The 19625-nt window shown below is 43.1% G+C and overlaps 1 protein-coding gene across 3 annotated transcripts in view; it reads right to left on the bottom strand.

The window, feature by feature from the left end:
• The window catches only part of BICRAL (BICRA like chromatin remodeling complex associated protein), a 602600-nt gene that overhangs the window by 321829 nt on the left and 261146 nt on the right, over positions 1 to 19625 (bottom strand). For all 3 annotated transcript variants that reach the window (XM_069233969.1, XM_069233971.1, XM_069233970.1), the window contains one exon: positions 691 to 799. In XM_069233969.1, the coding sequence (XP_069090070.1) occupies positions 691 to 799 (109 nt within the window). The remainder of the gene's footprint in view (positions 1 to 690; positions 800 to 19625) is intronic.

The raw sequence follows: 19625 nt of genomic DNA, 5'->3' as shown, positions 1-19625 counted from the left end.
CTTCCACACAATGTCAATGTCAATTTCATTAGAAATCTGAGGAGTGATAGCGTCTGGGAGTGGTGAGGCTGACTGCACTCTCACCTACTTAGCTGAAATTTGGTTCTTTTCCAGTGAGGTGGATATGCTAATAAGTGGCACTATTTTGAGGTCTTCCACACAAGGCAGTGCCTGGTACTGCTATAGTAAAGTTACTGAGGCACTTTTACGACAGGGTATGATTAATGCAAGTGAATCCATGAAAGCTCCAATGCTGGAGAATCAGTGCTTCAGAAGAACTTACAACTTATAACTATTAAGGAGAAAGGAGCTACCCAACATCCATAAATAATAATTCTGCAGCAATTTTCTTTCTACTATTTTTAAAACAATGAATGTAAACATAAACTGAATATATTGGTGGAAACTGTAACCATGACACAATAGAAAAGAAGACAACTCTGCCCAGGAAAAGTATGAATGAAATCATTCATGCTTATTTCAATTATAGCTTTGCTGAGCAATCAGTCAAAAGAAAGGCCCACAAGAACATTCATCGCCAAGTAACTGTCTTGAATTTCAACTGCATTCTTGTGAGACAAACGACACAGATTAGTATATCTAAAATGAGGTGTTCTTTGAAACAAATGAAATAATAACTGATGTTTTACAGAACTAAAAAAAAACCACAGAAATGACAGTAGTTCTTACCTGATAATGAAGAATGGCTGTGATGGCTTGACGGTTGGTGTTGTCTTGTAACATCGTGGGATTGCGATAAAGAAATTGGTGGAGGTTGGTTCAATAAATTATTCGGGGGCTGAAAGCAACATCAAGCAGGTAAATGTCAAACAGAGTTTAGGTCAACAATTTCCAAGAGCCAATATCCAATACACTATGTTTTTCTCAGAAAATATTAACAGGTTCATTTACACACTCGGGGACAGTTCTGAGGTCTGCTGGAACGGTGCAGACAATGACCTTTCCCACCCTGGAAGAGGTCCATCTGCCTTGTTTAGAGATCTCCATCTTGAAGGTGGCGATTTCTATGCTGTAAAGAGAAGCACTCAATCTCACTTCACAAGATATTCCTTTGCATAACATTTGGCAAACGTTTTTATAAGAGAAAACAAACTCCCAAAGCAGGAATTTGTTTTTGTTTTTTTAACAAAAAGTAAATCACCCCAACATGCCCCAAGCTTTTTCCCTGAGCATGGTGGCCATTTAATATTTTCCCTGCCCATTTCTGCCAAGGTAACTATGCATGGCAGAAACAGGAATGGTTTGTTGGGCAGAAGTGGGCAGGGAAAATGTTGGTCATCCCGTCCTTCGGTTGTGGATGTCCTGCTGGATCAGGGAGGCTCCGCACACAGTAACCTAGAGGTTCCCCAAACTCTGAATAGAGCGCAGAAAAACACAATTCGATGAGTCAGCAGACCACTGGTTTACACAGCTCCTCTCACTCTGCCAAATAACCAAATCATGCCATGCGGCTTTTAAAAACCTAAAAGGAAGAATAAAATAGTATTGCTGCTAACAGCAGTTTAAGCTAACAGATTTCTGTCTTACTTTACCCACCAACATTATTTTCGCCATTACTTTGACAGTTCCATGACACAACTGTTCCTCTCTTCAGTGTAGGTATATCACTTTTTCAAAGCCAAAAAAACTACAGCTCATCTAAAACCATCATCTAATTTCTCTGATCCGGGTTCTTTCTCTTTATTTAAAGAAATGGTGTCCTCAATTACCCTTCTGTCAATGTACCTGGTCAACTCCTCCCTGAAGAAGGTATGGGTCCCTGAGCGTGTTAAAACGTGATTTCGAACACGTTCTAATAAAAAGCAGGAGGAGTAGCGGTAAGCATTTACAACTTTGAACCTGTGATGAACTTCCCATCCCTTAAAAGCTGTGTGGTGGCTCAGTTTGAAAGAAGTATTTTCAGACAGCAATCTATTTCATAACCTTCAACCAGACTTCAGTACTAGATGTATAACTGGGACTAAGACTACTCGTTCTACTCGCCTATGCATGACTTGCACGTCCGACTGGACGCAATCTTAACCTCCTCAGATGTGAATAGCACTGTACGCAATGCGGAATATTTATGCCGCACAGTATCGGATCATAATCCGCTGCTACTTACCCTAGATTGGCGGAGAGACCGCCCCCCTATCCCGAACTGGTGAATGAACGTGGAATCACTAGAGGACAGCGCCCACCGACAGGCCATTAGAGAAGCAATCAAGGAGTTTTTCACACATAATACAGGCTCAACTTCCTCACGAATGCAAGAATGGGAAGCATTCAAGGTGACACTAAGGGGACAATGTATAGCAGAAACACAGGGAGTGCGACAGGCAATAGAGGGGGAAATCGACAAGCATGAGAAAGCACTGAGAACTCTGGAGCGAAATAGACCAGACAATCCAGCTCTGGCACCCCAAATATCAGAAACCAAGTATAAGATAACCAGTGCACTAGAAAAGCTCAGGCGATTTGATTACAGGAAATACATAGGCAGACAACACAGAGAGGGGGACAAAGCAGGAGCACTGCTGGCTTGGCTGGCGACGCCACCGAGGCAGCAATCCCTGGTGATGGAGCTAGAGACAGCGGAGGGCAGAAAATTATACGGTCAGGGAGAGATCAATGCCAGCTTCGCCGAATACTACGAGGCACTCTATGCCTCCCCCTCGGAAGCCCTGGAACCAGACCAACTGAGAAGCCTGGACGATATCTAGTTTCAGACCTTAGCAGCAGAGGACCAGCAATCGTTAGAGAGATGGTGACCTCGCGAGAGGTGACAGTGGCGGTAGAAGCAATGGCCAGAGGAAAAGTACCAGGAGCAGATGGGTTACTGGCAGAATTCTTTAAAGAGTACGTGGACCTACTAGCGCCACGGATCAGTGATATATACAGAGAGGCATGGGAGTGTGGTAGTCTGCCCAGATCTACCAATGAGGCTATAGTGATCCCATTACCAAAACAAGATCGCCAGTCTACGGACGTAAGATCATAATGTCCATTATCAATGTTGAATATGGATTATAAAATATTAAGCCGTATTCTAGCCACTAGACTAATGCCCCACATGGAAGCATTAATCTACCCCGACCAAACAGGCTTCATACCAAATCGCAATACAGCCACAAACATTAGAAGACTGATAGGAATAATGCAATCAGGTTCGCCAAACCTCACCAACGCTGTGGTACTGGCGGTCGACATTGAGAAAGCATTTGATAGCCTACGTTGGGACTATCTACAAATAATAATGAACAAAATGGGTTGGGGACCAGGATTCCTGAAATGGTCTAGACTGTTATACACCTGCCCCACAGCAAGAGTCCGCACAGGACATACAATCTCGAAATCATATGAAATAGGGAAGGGCACCAGGCAAGGTTGCTCGTTATCACCACTACTGTTCGCCATTGCAGTGGAACCATTGGCCTTGATGGCAAGGACAGAGAAATACTATGAGGGAATAACTATAGGGGAAAGAAAGCACCAAATTGCATTATACGCCGACGACATGATACTATTTATAAAGGACCCAAGCAGGGATCTTCCCAAGGGTTATGTCCCTACTGGACTGGTTCGGGAGCGTGTCGGGACTCCATATTAACTGGCAGAAATCCCACCTCTTCCCGTTGCAGAAAGGGTCCCCCCAGATCACAGCCGTCCAGAACTTGGGATGGCACCCGACAAGATTCAAATATCTAGGCGTACAAATATATCATGAACTGGGAGATCTCCTAGAAGGAAATATAAACCAAGCAGTTCGGGCATTAAAATCAGCCACCCAGTTCTGGAAGACATTGCCCCTCTCGGTAACCGGGCGAGTGGCCCTGACAAAAATGGTGGCACTACCCAGAATGTTATATGGCTTCACGACTTTGCCGTTGCTGATACCTAGAGAAACCTTTAGGGAAATCAATTCCGTCATTACCAGCTTTATATGGGGGGCGGGACGCCACAGATTGGCCCTGCATAAATTGAAACAGCCCAGCACGGAAGGTGGATTAGCGGCCCCAGACGTGGAACTATACTATCTGGCGGGACAGCTCCAGTGGCTAGCAAAGGAATGGCACAATGTAATAACGCTGGAAGCTGCAAGCCCAGGGAAAGAGGCAAAATCTGCAGTTCTCGCAGAGATACTAATGGCTCCAGGGGGTAGGAAGGTGACAAAATCACTGGAATATCAAGTTATAAGTGCATGCTGGAAGCGTAGTCTGCAGCGAGCGCGAGTCAAGTCCCCATATACACCAAAATTCCCCCTACGATTCCTGACTTTACTCCCCGGAAGCAGCTCTATAACAGGGATCCAGAAATTAGAGATGCACGGAATAACCACAATAGGGGACCTATACAGGAATGGAGAGCTCATGACATACACGGACTTGATGACACAATGCGGGGTCCCGCCCAGGATGTTCCTTACACATAGATCCTTAATAGCTCTGATACAGCGACACTGGAAACAGGGACTAAGGGAACCACCCACGCACGAAGGAAGCCACTCCATTTGCACAATAGGGGGAGACAGAAAGACAATATCCACGATATACAAAACACTGCAAACAGAAGCACTGACTTCCCTAGAAACTCTAAAAACCCAATGGCAAGCAGATATCGGGGAACACATAGACGATGAACAGTGGAGTCATATCACAGCCCAAATCTACAAAGTGTCTAGGAATGCCTGGTTTAAATGGATTAACATCTACATATACCATAGAGCATACCTGAGCCCAGCCAAGCTAACATCAATGTACAAAAACACAAGCAGAGCCTGCCCCAGATGCACAGAACTAGGGGCAGACTTACTACACATGCTATGGACTTGTAGAGAACTAGCACACTACTGGGAAGAGGTAATGAAAGAAACCAAAAGGATTACAGGAAGAAAACTGGCGAGAACCCCAGCAGTAACTCTACTAGGAAAATTTCCCATACCTCACAAAAAAAAAATGAAAAACAAATTCATAGATCTAGCGTTAATCTTAGGGAAAAGAGAAATCACAATGCACTGGAAAGATCCCAAAGGACCGAGGGCCCAAATGTGGAAAGACACTCTGATTAAATGGGCTGAAGCAGAAGGCGAGGCATTACGCCTGGAGCTGACAAAAGGAGCGGGAAACGCAGAGAGGGCACAGCAATGGGACAGTCTGATAGATCGCATGAAACACCCAATGGACAATCCTCAGGACCACGACATTTCAACAGAGGAATAAGACTCAACTGAAAACAGTAACACGGACTAACATGCAGGCTTGCTATGTGCCAGACAATAAACAATTGATAGCAAAACACAAGATGACAGCGCCCAGAGGAAAGGAGCACAGGAATTTGACCGAACAGCTGAGGGGGAGGGTGGAGGGGGTAAAGGTAATGTAAGTAAAGTTATGTAAGTATGAAACAAAACAATCAAAATACATTAAAAAAAAAATGTATAACTGGGACTAGCTGACTTCATGATGCACTACACAACTACTGATTAGTTATCCTCCTAGACCTATCAGCTAATGGTCAATCGCTCTGGTCTTGAAATGGTTTTGCCACTTAAAAAATCAACAACACTACCTAATTTCTTGCTATACTCTAACTGCTCCCAGTGCTGAAGCAAGTAGTGAGTCAAGGCTCAATTTTCTTCTCCTACTCTCTTCAACCTTTACATTTGGCTATGAACTAAAACACTCTCAATAGCTAATAATCAGCTATACTTGAAAAGTGTTCCTTCTCTAAAATTCTGGAGGACATCAAGGCTTAGAAGGCCATAAATTATCTCAATTGGAATCTGATTCACATACCAAGCACATAAGCATTCTTATTCATAATGTAAAGACACACATCAATGGTCAGGTTAAAAGCGGCCAATATAAGCTCAGAATCTTCTGAGGTATCAAATCTTTCATGCCAGAACCAGAATTCGGAATTAATTCTAGGTTAATTTCTTAGCCTTACTTTGGTTGGACTATGGTAGTCTTCATTTGGCAGGGAATCTTAAAACACATATTTTGCTTCCGAAGGTGGTTCTCTGTGCTTCTGAAAGAACGATGCCAGGAACAAAATGCAATGATCACTTAACCCCTGTGCTCATAAATCTCCACTGACTGTCCATCAAAGCAAGACTTTTATTCAGTCTGGCTGGTGGACCAAGATCCCCAAATTACCTTGTATAAAAATTGATGATCTATAGAGATTTTCACTTCTAAGAAGATCTGTTCTTTTAGAAAGGTCAATCTAAAAGGCTCAAAGAATGCTGCCTCAGTCCTTCACAGGGAATACCTCCCATATCTTAACTACCCCTTCTCGTTGACTGTTACAAAATTAAGATGTAAAGGAACTACTGTCCCCCCACCATTAGCAGATCTAATCTTGAGTTACAATGCAAGGCTTCCTCATTACTCTGAAGTCATATTGTAACTAGCTAGTTATACACATGTTTTTATCCCCATGTGTATTTGTTGTTGATACCCTGTACTTTCATAATAATTTCTGGGTTAGTTTGAACATATTCCTTAATATGTGTCGTTTAGACCTTGCTTCAGTGCTACAGATTATCTATTCCTGCTTTTCCTTTTGCATGTAATTTTGATCCTTTTGTGAAGCACTCTGACATTCTTTGGGAATGGTTCATACTACAGAACACTCTTAGTAAATGCCCCCATCCGCCCTCTAACTGCCCATATCTTTTAGCTACCCCTGCAGACCACATACCAGCATTCTATTACATCACTCACCCACAGCATTCCACTGTCAGCATTCAAGGTACCAGCTCAGACATATAGAGATTCTGAACACAAAGGATACCACACACTTCCTTTCTTACAAACACAAAACAAAGATCAGCCATAGCCTTGCATATAATACACAGGAAGAATCATTCACAATTGCTTAATTTCCAACATGTCTAGTTCACCCAACAACAACCTGTTAAACACTCCAATACCCACGCAGACACACAAAGACAAAAACTAGCAGTCAAAGAAACTCTGTGACAGGTCAAGACACGAGGCTCCCCACATCTCACCTCAAACAAAGAAACAAAACGATAACTAGGTTGTGACTACCATTGCTGAAAGGGCCAAGACAAGTACGTGTCGCAACCTCCTCGGACAGGAGGCCCTACCACTACATGTCTGCACACTCACGATGACACTGTAAAACATTTATGCACACAGGACATGTAGTCACGGGTACTCAGTCACGTGACAGCAAGGGCAAAGAACCCACCGGATATCTCTGGCAAATTATTTCCTCATCAGCCCCAAGTCTATACATACAAGGCACAAACAATACAAAACCAGAATGTTTAACAGTACGTAATCTCAACTTCATCCTCCCCTGACCAGACTCCAAACCAAAACCTTGTATCACAACAAGGCCGACAATGTCCCGAGACATCTACATCTCATTACTAAACTATGTCGGTAACACAGACACCGTATACTCTCACAACTTCAACACAAGCAACACACACATCCCCACAAGGACAGCACATTCTACCTGCTGGAGCAGGGATATCAATCACAATCAATCAAGTTGGATTTAAAGAGCACGGCTAATCACCTGAGAGGGTACCTGGATGCTGGGTTCTTGCTGGTCGCAGTTGAAAAGCCATGTCGTGAGTGCCTTTCTGAATTCCTGCAGAGAGGGTGCTGTACGGAGGTGAAGGGGGGAGGTCATTCCAGGACTCAGCGGTGAGGAATGAGAAGGATCTTCCTCCACTATGGCTTCAGCAAATGCAGGGGAGTGTGTGCATGCGCGAGGGAGGAATACAGCAGGTGTCTGGCGGGTTGGTAGAGGCTCAGGCAGTAGTTGGTGTATGCTGGTCCTAGGTCGTGGAGGGCCTTGTAGGTGTGTGTCAGCATCTGTAAGTGGCGTATTTTCTGAATGGGGACCCAGTGGAGGTTCCTGAGGTGGAGGGTGATGTGGGTCTGTTTGGGGAGGTCGAGGATGAGTTGTGCGGCTGTGTTCTGAATCCTCTGGAGTCTCTTCAGGAGTTGGGTGGTGATTCCTCTGTAGGGGGTGTTGCTGTAGTTCAGCTGGCTAGTAGCCAGGGCCTGAGTGACGGTTTTCCTTGTGCCTGACTGAGAGCCATCTGAAGATCTTTCAGAGCAAGCAGAGGGTGCAGAAGCTGGCAGAGGAGACTGGGTTAATCTGGCATTTCATGGAGTTTGCTGTTCAGAATAATGCCAAGGTTTCGGGCACGGTCTGTCGGTGTGGGTCCGAGTTCGAAGGGCAACCAAGTGTTGTTCCACTGACAGCTGTGCTTCCCAAAGATCAGTATTTCTGTCTTGTCCGTGTTGAACTTCAGGCAGTTGGTCTTCATCCAGTTGGCAACACTCGTCATGCAGTTGTGGACGTTGGTCCTAGTGGTGGAGGGATCTTCTGAGAGTGAGTGGATGAGCTGAGTGCCGTGAGCGAAGGACATGATGATGAGGCCATGGGTTCTGATGATGTTGTCTAGGGGCGTCATATAAGTGTTGAACACAGTGGGGCTGAATAATGACCCCTGAGAGCAGACGATGCTCTTGTGTTCCAAGGTGTACGCGGGAAGGTGGATTCTCTGGATTGTAGGTCAAGGGGGATCAGGGCCGCTGTTACCCTCTGGTCAAGGATGGTTCTGATGTAGTCAGTGAAGGGGAACAGTGAGATGGGGCGGTAGTTCTTGAGTTCGCTAAGATCAGCGGAGAGTTTCTTGACGATGGACCTGACCTCTGCATGCTTCCATTTGTCTGGGAAGTTAGCCGTGGTGAGGGATGTGTTAAGAATGGCGGTGAGTTTGCCGCTGATTTCCTTGCTCCCAAGGGTGAAAAAGTGGTGGGGGCCAGGGCCATAGGGGCTTCAGAGTGGATGGAGTTCATGATGGCTGTGGTGTTCTGGGTGATGAGAAGCTTGGAGAGGTTGGTAGGTTGGGGTCCGAAATTACCGTACAAGGTGGATATCTTGTTATGGAAGTGGTCCGTCAGGGTGTTGCAAAATTCCTGGGAAGGGGAGATCATGTTCTCAGTTGCTGGCAGGCATGAGAACTCTCTGATGATGCTGAAGAGTTCCTTGCTGTGGTTGAAGCTTGATTCGATGTGGTCTGATAGCTTTTCATGTCTTTTAGGTGTTGGTGGTATTTGTTGAGGACTGAATTGAGGGTGGCTCTGTCTGTGGGATCTCTGCTGTTATCTTCTTGTTATCCTTTTGCAGTTGCGCTTCCTTGTTCTGAGTTCGGATGTATAGCAACTGGCTTGTTTGGTGGATCTGCTGGTCCTGGCTGGCTTGATGGGGGCAACTCTGTGGGTGCAGTTGGTGATCCAGGCAGAGAAATTATGGAAGGCCTTTTCAAGGTTAGTTTGGAGTCGGGTCGGTGGTGTTGAAGGCGCCTGTCCACTGGGTCTTGGTCACTTTGTTACAGCTGCAGTTGGAGGTGCTGGGGGGACCTGGAGGTGGTGCATGGGGGTCCTGCAATGGTGAAGTGGGTAATGGAGTGGTCGGTCCAGGTGAGTTCAGTTATATAACTGTACTTGACTGTCGCTGGCCCTGAAGATGGGGTTGAGCGTATGTCCTGCGCTGTGGGCGGGGTCGTGACTAGTTGGGTAAGGCCGATGTTGCTCATGCTTTCCTGGAGGTTGGTGGAGTTGGAGTCTTTAGGGTCGTCGAGGTGTAAGTTGAGGTCACTGAGGAAGATGTAGTGCTTGAAGTCAATGGCGAGTGGAGCGAAGATTCGGGGATGACATGCAGAAGGGCATGGTCCTGGGAGTCTGTAGGCAAGGAAGCCTGTGATGATAGTTTTGCAATCAGTTTGGATTTGGAAGCTGCGCTGCTCCATGATCGGTGTGGTGTCTTCAGTGGGGGTGCAGAGGATGGTTTCTTTGTGGATGATGGCGATGCCTCCTCTGTGTTTATTGGTGCGGTCTTGATGTAGCATCTTGTAGCTGTTAGGTGTCATGATGGTGATATCGCAGGTAGAGGAGGGGTTGAGCCAGGTCTCAGGGTGAGGGTAGTGATGGCGTCCCAGATTTTGGTGGCGTGTTTGCAGAATCATCAGACATTGAGCAGGAGGCAGTGGGGTGGTTCCGGGATAGTTGTGGTCAGTAGGTGTGGTACAGGTTTCTGTGAGGGCAGGATGTCCTGAGTTGCAGGCAAAATGTCAGTAGCGGTAGGAAAAAAAGTTACAATGGTGATCGAGGAGATGCAATGCAATGCAGAAGCTGTTGTTGCGGTGCCTGGGGTCCAGGGCTTGCTGCAGTGGAGTATTTGTGGGTGGCTGCAGGGGCAGGGTTGCTGGCACTGGGCAGGGTCCAGGCGAGGAAGGGCACAGACAGGCTTGCCCGTCAGTTAAATATTGGATTATGGAGTTTGGCTTACCAACTCATCAATGTAGAAATCCTCACTACAATTAAACAGTCATCACAGTTTAAATTATTAATTTCAGTCAATAATGAGAGTTGGTGTGAGTTCAAAAGCTTTACTTATAAGTCTTTTGAATTGTGTAAATCTTGATTGAAATCAGCATAGATTGTCATGAATATCAATCAATATTTAGTAAATTATAATATCAATCAATATCACAATAAATGTATTACGTGTGTTCCATAAGGGAAATATCCCTATTCTAAATCTTAAGATGGAACTTGCAAGGGCGAGAAAAATGAGTCAGTCAGAACCCATAAAGACCTCCAAATAGAGAAGTTAAAGCATAAAGCTTCAGAATCAAATCTCAATAATCAATCAAAGCAGAACTTCCCTTAAAGAAAAGTTCATGAAACTCAGTAGAGTCAACAGCAGTAAAGATTCAGGCAAAAAGATAGGGTAGAAAAAAATCTGGTGTAGAGTGTCTGGGTAAGAATGCCCAGAAAAGGGTGTTTGACCTACTCTAGACACATGCACTAATATAAAATATCACATCTAAACTTTTGCAACATGTTTCATCTTCTTATCACGTCAGCCAATCAGCAATCAGTGTCTTCAAGGGAAAGGGAACAGCTAGTCGTTGTCTTACAGTGGGAACAATAGTTCATTGACAACAACGTTTAAATGCAACATTTTTTCAACATTTTGTATTCTTCTATAAGGGTTCTCATCATTGACTCTGCTTGAGAAAACTTCAGTTCATGGTTAGGCTTTTACATCATTCAATTAAATCACAAGCTACCTATTGATTTATTATACCAAGCCATTGTATGCTTGGAAACGTTCTGCAGAGTTAAGCTGAAATATTTCAATACATTATAATATTCTATGGAAAGGAAGGTTAAAACTAACTTCTTTTACATAGCACATTAGCTTGTCAAAAGCTTAACATTTCACATCCCTAACCTAGGTCAACTTTGCAAGACTGTAGTTTCAGCTTCTCAAGCCTAATATGTGTAAATATGTCAGCCTACGGCTTTTCACTTGAATTAAAAGACAGTGCATTTTGGTCTAAGGGCTACATGTTGATTCTACATGATGTTGCATTAACTTTAATTAATTTAAAAACACTTCTTCACGCTCACACAAAAAAAAGTACAAGCCAGCACTCCAACATGTCCCACCCCAATCACACTAGCTGGCCAAACCCAGAAAACCAAGTACCAGACCAAAGAAATACTTAACCTGAACCGATACCACAAAATCAAAAACTACACCACAAAAAGTCAGGAGATCTTCCACACATGATGATGACAGTCTCTTGTAGAAGAATACTGAAAAATAATTGACACAATACAACCATAAAACACTGTAGCAGTCCAGAAATACTACCATTAACACCAGACCACATCAGCAGGTAAAAAAACACTTACCTACAAGACTCTAGAGGTACATCATATACCACCATTTAAACAGAACACTGAACAACTCCATAATATGCAAACAGAATAAAACACACCATATAACAAACAGAAACGTACTCTGTAATCTGTACTGATGACTTAAGCGAAACCTGTGGCTGTCAATTACAAATCCACAGGGGACAACACTACTCACTATTTGGCAACACAGGGTACTTCCCCTTTGAACCTCACACAGCATGGTACTGCTCGTCTTCCACATCACCCAATGCAACTTCTCCCAACATGGTACTACTCTTCATCTTAGCAGACTACAGGGGACTTCACCCTGCAACTTCTCACAGCAGGTTACTACTCTTTCACAAGTTCGCATACCACATGGTACTACATTACTCAACCTCTAGAGACAGGGTGCTACATCTCCCCAACAATGCATATCTTAGGGTACTCAAACATGTAAATTCTAGCAACTGTTTGCACCAACAAACACATATAAGTGTACTAAATCATATCTTGCGACATTGTACTATTCTTCCCTACATCTGCGATACTTGCAAACTCACACCCATCACGTGTCCATACAACAACACGCAGATGAGTATTAAACTCTCCTCAAATTGCTTATGCTGTACTCCCAAAACAACCTGCAGAGAGATAGCTTGAACTTTTCAATCTATCTTGCAGTACTATCATTCAGTACATGATAACCATTAACATAAACTATAATCCCCAAACAATAAAGTCAAATTACATAGAAACTTACTAACCTGACACTTTCCTTATCAATATGGGGCCCGATTCACAAAGGTAAACTTAGACCACAAGTCTAAGTTCACGTCTTTCGGTATTCACAAAGGGAAGTTACAAGTAGTATCTTGGTGTCCGCATTTGGGCGGAGATCCGCCAGAGTGTGGAGATTCCGTCCCAAGGGCGGAGAATCCACTCCAGGTGCAGACATAAAGATACTACTCGTAACTTACCTTTGTGAATACCAAAAGCTGTAAACTTAGACTTTTAGTCTAAGTTCACTTTTGTGAATCGGGCCCAAGATGTATACGTCACATGTAAACAGACAAGAATCACCAACAAACTGTTCCCCATTCTAATGAACCGTACGGTAATTGGGAAACAAGGCACATTTCTGAACTGAAGTACACAGAATAATACGAGTACCATGAATGAGAAGTAACCCTGCTGATCAATTAACTGAACATATTATAACACTGAAACAGAACAAATACCAGGCATACAATGTTTCAACTTTCCATGACATGAGGGCCAGAATACCCCTGAACAACAGAGTTTCATTTCTATTTCCCATCTCCCTGGAAATTTTCCTACCGCTCTTTCTGAATTAACCTAGAGACTTTGGGTAGTCTTTCTTCAACATCTCCAGACGTGTCCAAATCAAACATCAGCTTACTGAATCCTATCTCATGTGTTACCAGATGACAAACAGATCACAGTAATGAAGACCTTAACCTTATGGAACTAGAGCGAAAGCAACAGTTGCTGTTGCTGGACTTTGCAGGCCTGGTAATAGGCTTGCACTTTTACCTGGTATTACTGATTAGATTCCGACTCCAGAAGAGCCACCCACACAGGTCAAGCATCATTAAAGAATTTGTTTACTTTATAGAACCTGTAACAATCTCTAATCCTCCTATTAATACTCCCTCTAGTATAAAGATTTCTTGTCAAAAGTGACTGTGTGAACTTGATACTCTATTCAATATTCAGGTGTGTTAGTTAGGACCACATGACAGAAAGCGAGTTACTTAATTGCAATTATAGCTGTTTCCTGAGAAACCTAAAACGAGGGTCTCTGGTTGACTGTTTTGAAATTCAAATGGCTAATAAGAACCACAAAGTAAACTGCCTCAGCGTTGTAGCTTCCTCAAAAGCATGGTCAACCTAGGGCATTAAAAGACAGGTGATGTTTTTCTCCATACAAAGAGTCTTATGTTTATCTACTCACACTTTTTGGTCTGTAAAGAAGATATAGTAGTTTAAATTAAAATCTAAAGCTTCTGCTTTTGTTCAATTTTATCTAACATTGTCTATCTTAAAAGGGAAAGGTAAAGATAATGTCCATTTTTGTAAAGAAATAAAGAGAAAAATAATGTTTTATTTTTTCAAAAGTGTCCTGGGGTAGCATTTGCTTTTTTTTCTTGAATGATTTAAAGTTAATTGCTCCAGTCCTACTCAGGATAGGATTGCAAATTCAACAAATACAGTTATAAAGAAATAGTATTCAGGGGCTGGACTATAAAACTGAATAAGCCCTCCCACGTGTCTAATATAAAGTTTCCAAAGAAATTATGTAGCAATGACACTTTCTCTGTGTGGCTTCCCTAATTTGTTTTCAATTGGGCTGGTTTTTACTAGCATTCTGATTGTACATCGTGATAATGTAGTTCAGTATCACAGTGCATGTGCCTTTTCACTTTATGGTGAGGTATAATTTGCTACACAAGTAAGACCACAGAACATGTACCAGCATTGTGGGAGGTAAATGAAACATGTGGTGAGCAGTGGACATTTACACCGCCCACACGTATGAATGGAAAAGTAAAATAACTCCAGGTTCACCATTCTGGCTGGCTATGGATTAAAGCAATAAAACCTACTTTGTACATTCTATATGCCATCAATAAGAGTGACGAGTAGCCTGCAGAGTTGAGTGCTTAACTTAAAATAGTGGGCCATGCTAAGGAAAAGTATGTTCCAATAGGACACAGCGATAAAATGCTGATTTTCATTGTGTAGGTAATTTGACATTTTCCTCTGGAGAGACCTGTTGAGAATAAAAGTCTATCTTTACAATTTCAGCAAGAAAATGCTAAAAACATGGTTCAAAGTTCCTTTTTATTATTCATGAAAAAATAGTTCAGTATTGAAGTGGCGATTTTGATATCTATATAAGCATGACAACTTTTAAATATCATATTTATTTTGTGCTTCCTGGAAGCTCCAGTAGTGCTGTGGTTTGAAAATCTAATCTACTAGTAAAACAATAGGACTGCTTGTGGCTGCAGGAGACCTGGAAATGGATTACTGCTGATCACTTATCATGGGATTGACACTTGGGAATGGGCTGGAGTAGGTGATGAATTGAAGGGCACATACCTGATTTTTGGCATGTTGATGCCAATAGATTTCTAAAATGACAGATGCCTTTAATCCAGGGAAGGAACTCAGACATTCATTTCTGCTCACAGTATTCAGTTCAAGACGCTGGGGGGGAAGGGAGGTCATTTCTGTAGGACTTAACCTGGGCAGGGAACAAGGAGCTCTGAAAAAGGGAACATGAAAAGTGCCTTCTTGAATTACGGTTTCCAAAACAGTTTGCCAGTAAACACAACAAGAACTGCTGCAAACGGAGGTGGTTTATGGCGAGACCTCTGCAGGAATTTGGGCTTAGAAATCACCCCAGTCACGGGCTAGTGCACTGGATACAAATTTCAGCAAAACACCAACACATGGAAACCCTACGGCAGAGAGGACAAAGAGGCCATCTTCTTGCTCTCTGCCTTTGAAGATGACCAAAGGTCAACCAACTCTCCGATTGTATCCAGGTACTGGAATTTCTTCCCACATGACACCTGGCAGGTCCCCTGTACTGACTACGAAACATATGTTAAAGAAGTTGGAGCTCTTGGTTTAAGCGGGAAGGAGGGGCGGTACTATGAGTCAGACCCTTAAAGCTGTCACTAAAAAACCCTAGAGGAGCACCAGGAAGATTCAGAGCCCAGGAGGGTAAGAGCATGGAAGGTAAGTGACTGCCTGTAATCTCCCAACTTCTGCAAAGCAGATCAGTTTTCTGGTAACTTATTTGTTTGATGCATGAGCAGCCTTTGTGTTACAAGTTCATGATGGCTGATAAGCAGACGCTGGAAGCAATTCGGTAGGTATCAATTTTTGTATTTATAATACAGGTTATAAGTTCATCCGAAGAGAAAGCATCCCGACCTCCATCTCTCTCCGCAACCGTCACCTCTCGCCTACATTCCACCCCATCCTCAAGCCTCTCATTCCACATTCCTCCCACACGCACAGCCATCCTAAGAACCTGGATATAACACCTCTCCCTCCCTCAATGTGAAACAAAAAAAACATATAAATATTCGAAATACAAACTCATAACAACAGATTATAGCTCTTGAGACATAAACTCTTTACAACAGGTCATGGTTCTTGAAATGTGAAGGTAGCTTGACAGACCTGCTCGATCTCCTCACACACGAACTTCTTAACACTTCTTTGGTCGTATCCTTCGGTCTCCTTATGTCTGGGTTCTCCGAGGAATCACCAAAGACATTTATATGCACTACATTTTTATGCAAGATATGGAGATCACCAAAATACTTGACAACCCTACTCATCATCTGTTTTCACAGCATTGGTAAATAGTTCCACAACCTTCACAGGACCAGAGAGTTTCTTATTCATGAGAGGATTCTTGATAAGAACCCAATCATCAACCTTAATCACAGTTTTCTTCACAGCATGTGTCCTATCAAAATTATTTTTACTCTTCACTTTCTTCGCACTCTCCCTATGCATCCAATTATCAACCACCACCACTCTACCTCTACCATCAAGGAGATTATTGACCCAACTGGGTTCCAAATCAGAGTTACCATGCCTACCCCGAAACAGAGCAAAAGGTGTCTCACCCGTGGACGAGTGAGGAGTGTGTCTATAGACATAGACCTTTTTCAACACCTCCTCTTTCCAATTCAATTGATTGTTCTTAGCAATGGAGATAGTTTCTTTGAGGACTCGACTGAAACGTTCTACCATGCCATTACATTCAGGATGGCACAGAGCACATAGCTTGTGTTTAATACCATTCATAAAAACATTCATTTCCCCAGAAACCAACTGCACCCCATTATCCGTGAGAAGAGTAGAGGGAATTTCTTCTTGGATTTTCAAATCCTTAATGAATACAATCACTTTGTTTGTCTCGATACTTCTAGTAAAACCTACCTCCGGCCATCTCAAAAACATGTCAATAGCCACAATCACGTATTCCGACATACCACTACTATGTATGGGTCCTATAATGTCTAAAGCAATGTCCTGCCACGGACAATTCATTCAGCGTATCCCTAATCACCATTGGACTCTAGGTTTCAAAGCATTCTCACTCACAGCACACAGTAGGCAATCTCTCACCACCCTCTCAGCCTGAATGTCCATACCAGGCCACCAATAGGAGGAACGTAACCTTTCTTTAGTCTTTAAAATACCCATGTGACTGTTGTGAGCTTGATTTATTAACTGACTTCTCACCTTTGAGGGAGGGACCAATCTTGTACTCCTTAACAGCAGATCATCAACGCACACTAATTCGTTCTTTACATTACAAAATTCTCCACTTCCACCACCACTCTGATTTTCCATCTTCCAACCATTTCGTAACAACTTGATGACTTCTTGCAACACAACATCTCTCAAGGTTTCTTCGCACCACTTGGCCTCCGGGATTATTTCAAAGTTGACCTCACACACACGATCAAAACATTCTGCATCATCATCCAAATTCTCATCTTCTTGGCTCTTACCTTCTGTAGGAACTAATCTTGATAAGACATCAGCCGACAGATTGTAAGATCCAGGAACATATTCTACTACAAAATCATACTCCTGTAGTCCAACAATCCACTTAGTGATCCTACTAGACACAGCATCAATCACCTTGGAGTAAAAGACGTGGTTTGTGATCAGACCTCAAAACAAATGAGCCTCCCCATAAGAACGTTTTCAACTTCTTAATCGCCCAAAAGACAGCAATAGCCTCCCTCTCAATTACGGAATACCTGGTCTCAGCGCCTTTAAGACTCCTGGAAATGAAAGCAATGGTGTTTTCAGGATTCAAACCTCCTTGTTGTAGGACAGCTCCTAAACCTTTACCACTGGCATCAGTAGTCAAAATAGAACGTACGTTTGGATTAAAATTCCTGAGAGCAGATGCCATCGCAAGAGACTCTTTGAGATCACAAACTTCCCTCTCACATTCATCATTCCAGGTATAATTGACCCCTTTCTTTAAAAAACTCCTCATATTAAAACAAGAACTAGCAAAAAGTTTTACAAACTTATTGTAAAATTCAGCCATGCCAAGAAATCGCATCAATTCTTCTTTCGAAGTAGGAGAAGATAGGCAACGAATGGAGTCAACCAGCTCTTTCTTGGGTAATACACCTTCACCAGAAATGGTGTGCCCTAAATAATCAATTGTATTCATACCAAACTTGCACCTCTCAGCCTTTATGGTCAGACCACATCCAGTTATTTTCTCTAGAACCTCTCTAAGTCTCGCCATATGTTCCTCAGCATCTCTGCCCTACCAGTATGTCGTCTTGATACACATACACACCAGACAACCCTTTCAATACACGCTCCATCAATCTTTGAAATATGGAGGCAGCAGAACTTAGACCAAAGGGTAACCGTACAAATCTGAAAGTATCATATGGAGTAATAAAAGCTGTATAGTTCCTACATGACTCATCTAATACAACTTGGTGATAAGCCGAAATGAGGTCAATCGTAGAAAAGACTTTAGCTCCTGAGAGCGTGGACAATAATTCTGAAATATTGGGACGGGGATACCTGTCAACCACAACACACTTGTTGAGCTTGCGAATGTCCACACAAAGCCTAATCTGGCCATTGGCTTTTCTTGCAATAACAATGGGGGCCAACCACTCCGTGCCTTCCACTTCTTCGATTATCCCTTGGTCTTTTAATTTCGCTAGTTCAGTTTCAAGATCATCCCTTATGGAGAAAGGTACACTCCGAACCTTACTGCAGAAAAGAACAGAACCAGGAACCAACTTTTTTTTTTGTGAATAATCTTGCATGCAACCTATTTTGTCACTGAAGAGATCTCTAAAGTCACGATGAAGAGTAGTAACCAACTCAGAGCTTGTTACCGCATTGTTCACTTCTCCAACACAAAATTGTCCTTTAAGAATTATAGGAGGAGAACTGTTAGGGTCAAGCATCACTCCCAAATCCTTTTGATGCCACCAACTAATTATGCTGTCCCCTTTTTTGAGACATAGGCCTTGCCCAAAGCAAAACGTCGACCATACTCAAGCAAGCCTAGAAAGTAGCCACGAAACTCTATCGGTTCTCCACCATAAGCGCATGGCCTGATATCAGGCTTAGATAATTGGATCTTCCCTTTTAGATGTTCCTGATAAAACTGATTAGACACTATTGTGATTTTGGCACCAGAGTCAAAGAGCATCAAGGTTTTTGCCCCTTCCAATAAAACATAATCTAAAGGGCCCTTAACATTGCAGTCAGAAACTTGCAAAACAATCTGGCCACACTGAAAGTCATCAACATCTTGAGTCTCATCATTGTGATTATCAATAGAGTTGTCAGGAATAAGGCTGTGTGCGGTCCAGTTCCCGCACGAAACTCCGCTCCGCAGATTTGCGACACTTTATGCGCACCACTTGTCATTCCCGCTTGTTCCAAAAGTGGCCATCAGCGTCATCTGCCCTGTGGTAAAGCTCATGTAGCTGCAGGTTCAAGACATTGGTGGACAAGATGCACTTATCAGTGCTATCCTATGAAGGGACTACAATTCCCATGTTTTTTTAGAGGCAGCAGCCATCTTGGGGTGTGGCAGGCTTATAAAACCCAGCCACACTCAAGCACATTGCTCACTATTTTGAAGACTTAGATGCGGCCAGACTTCGTGGGGGTTTCTCTGGAGAAGAGCAGAGTTCCTGAATGGCAGAGTGTCATCCAACCGAAGTATCCTTGTTTCCATGGTGCATTAAAAAATGAGTAGGTCGTACTCGTAGCGGTAAGGCCTTGCTGAATTCAAGTTTGAAGGAAGTT

This window comes from Pleurodeles waltl, chromosome 5 (genome assembly GCF_031143425.1).
Source record: "Pleurodeles waltl isolate 20211129_DDA chromosome 5, aPleWal1.hap1.20221129, whole genome shotgun sequence".
In the NCBI taxonomy this organism is placed as follows: domain Eukaryota; kingdom Metazoa; phylum Chordata; class Amphibia; order Caudata; family Salamandridae; genus Pleurodeles; species Pleurodeles waltl.
The sequence above is the reverse complement of the archived record's forward strand: the minus strand, read 5'-3'. Positions and strand labels throughout refer to the sequence as shown.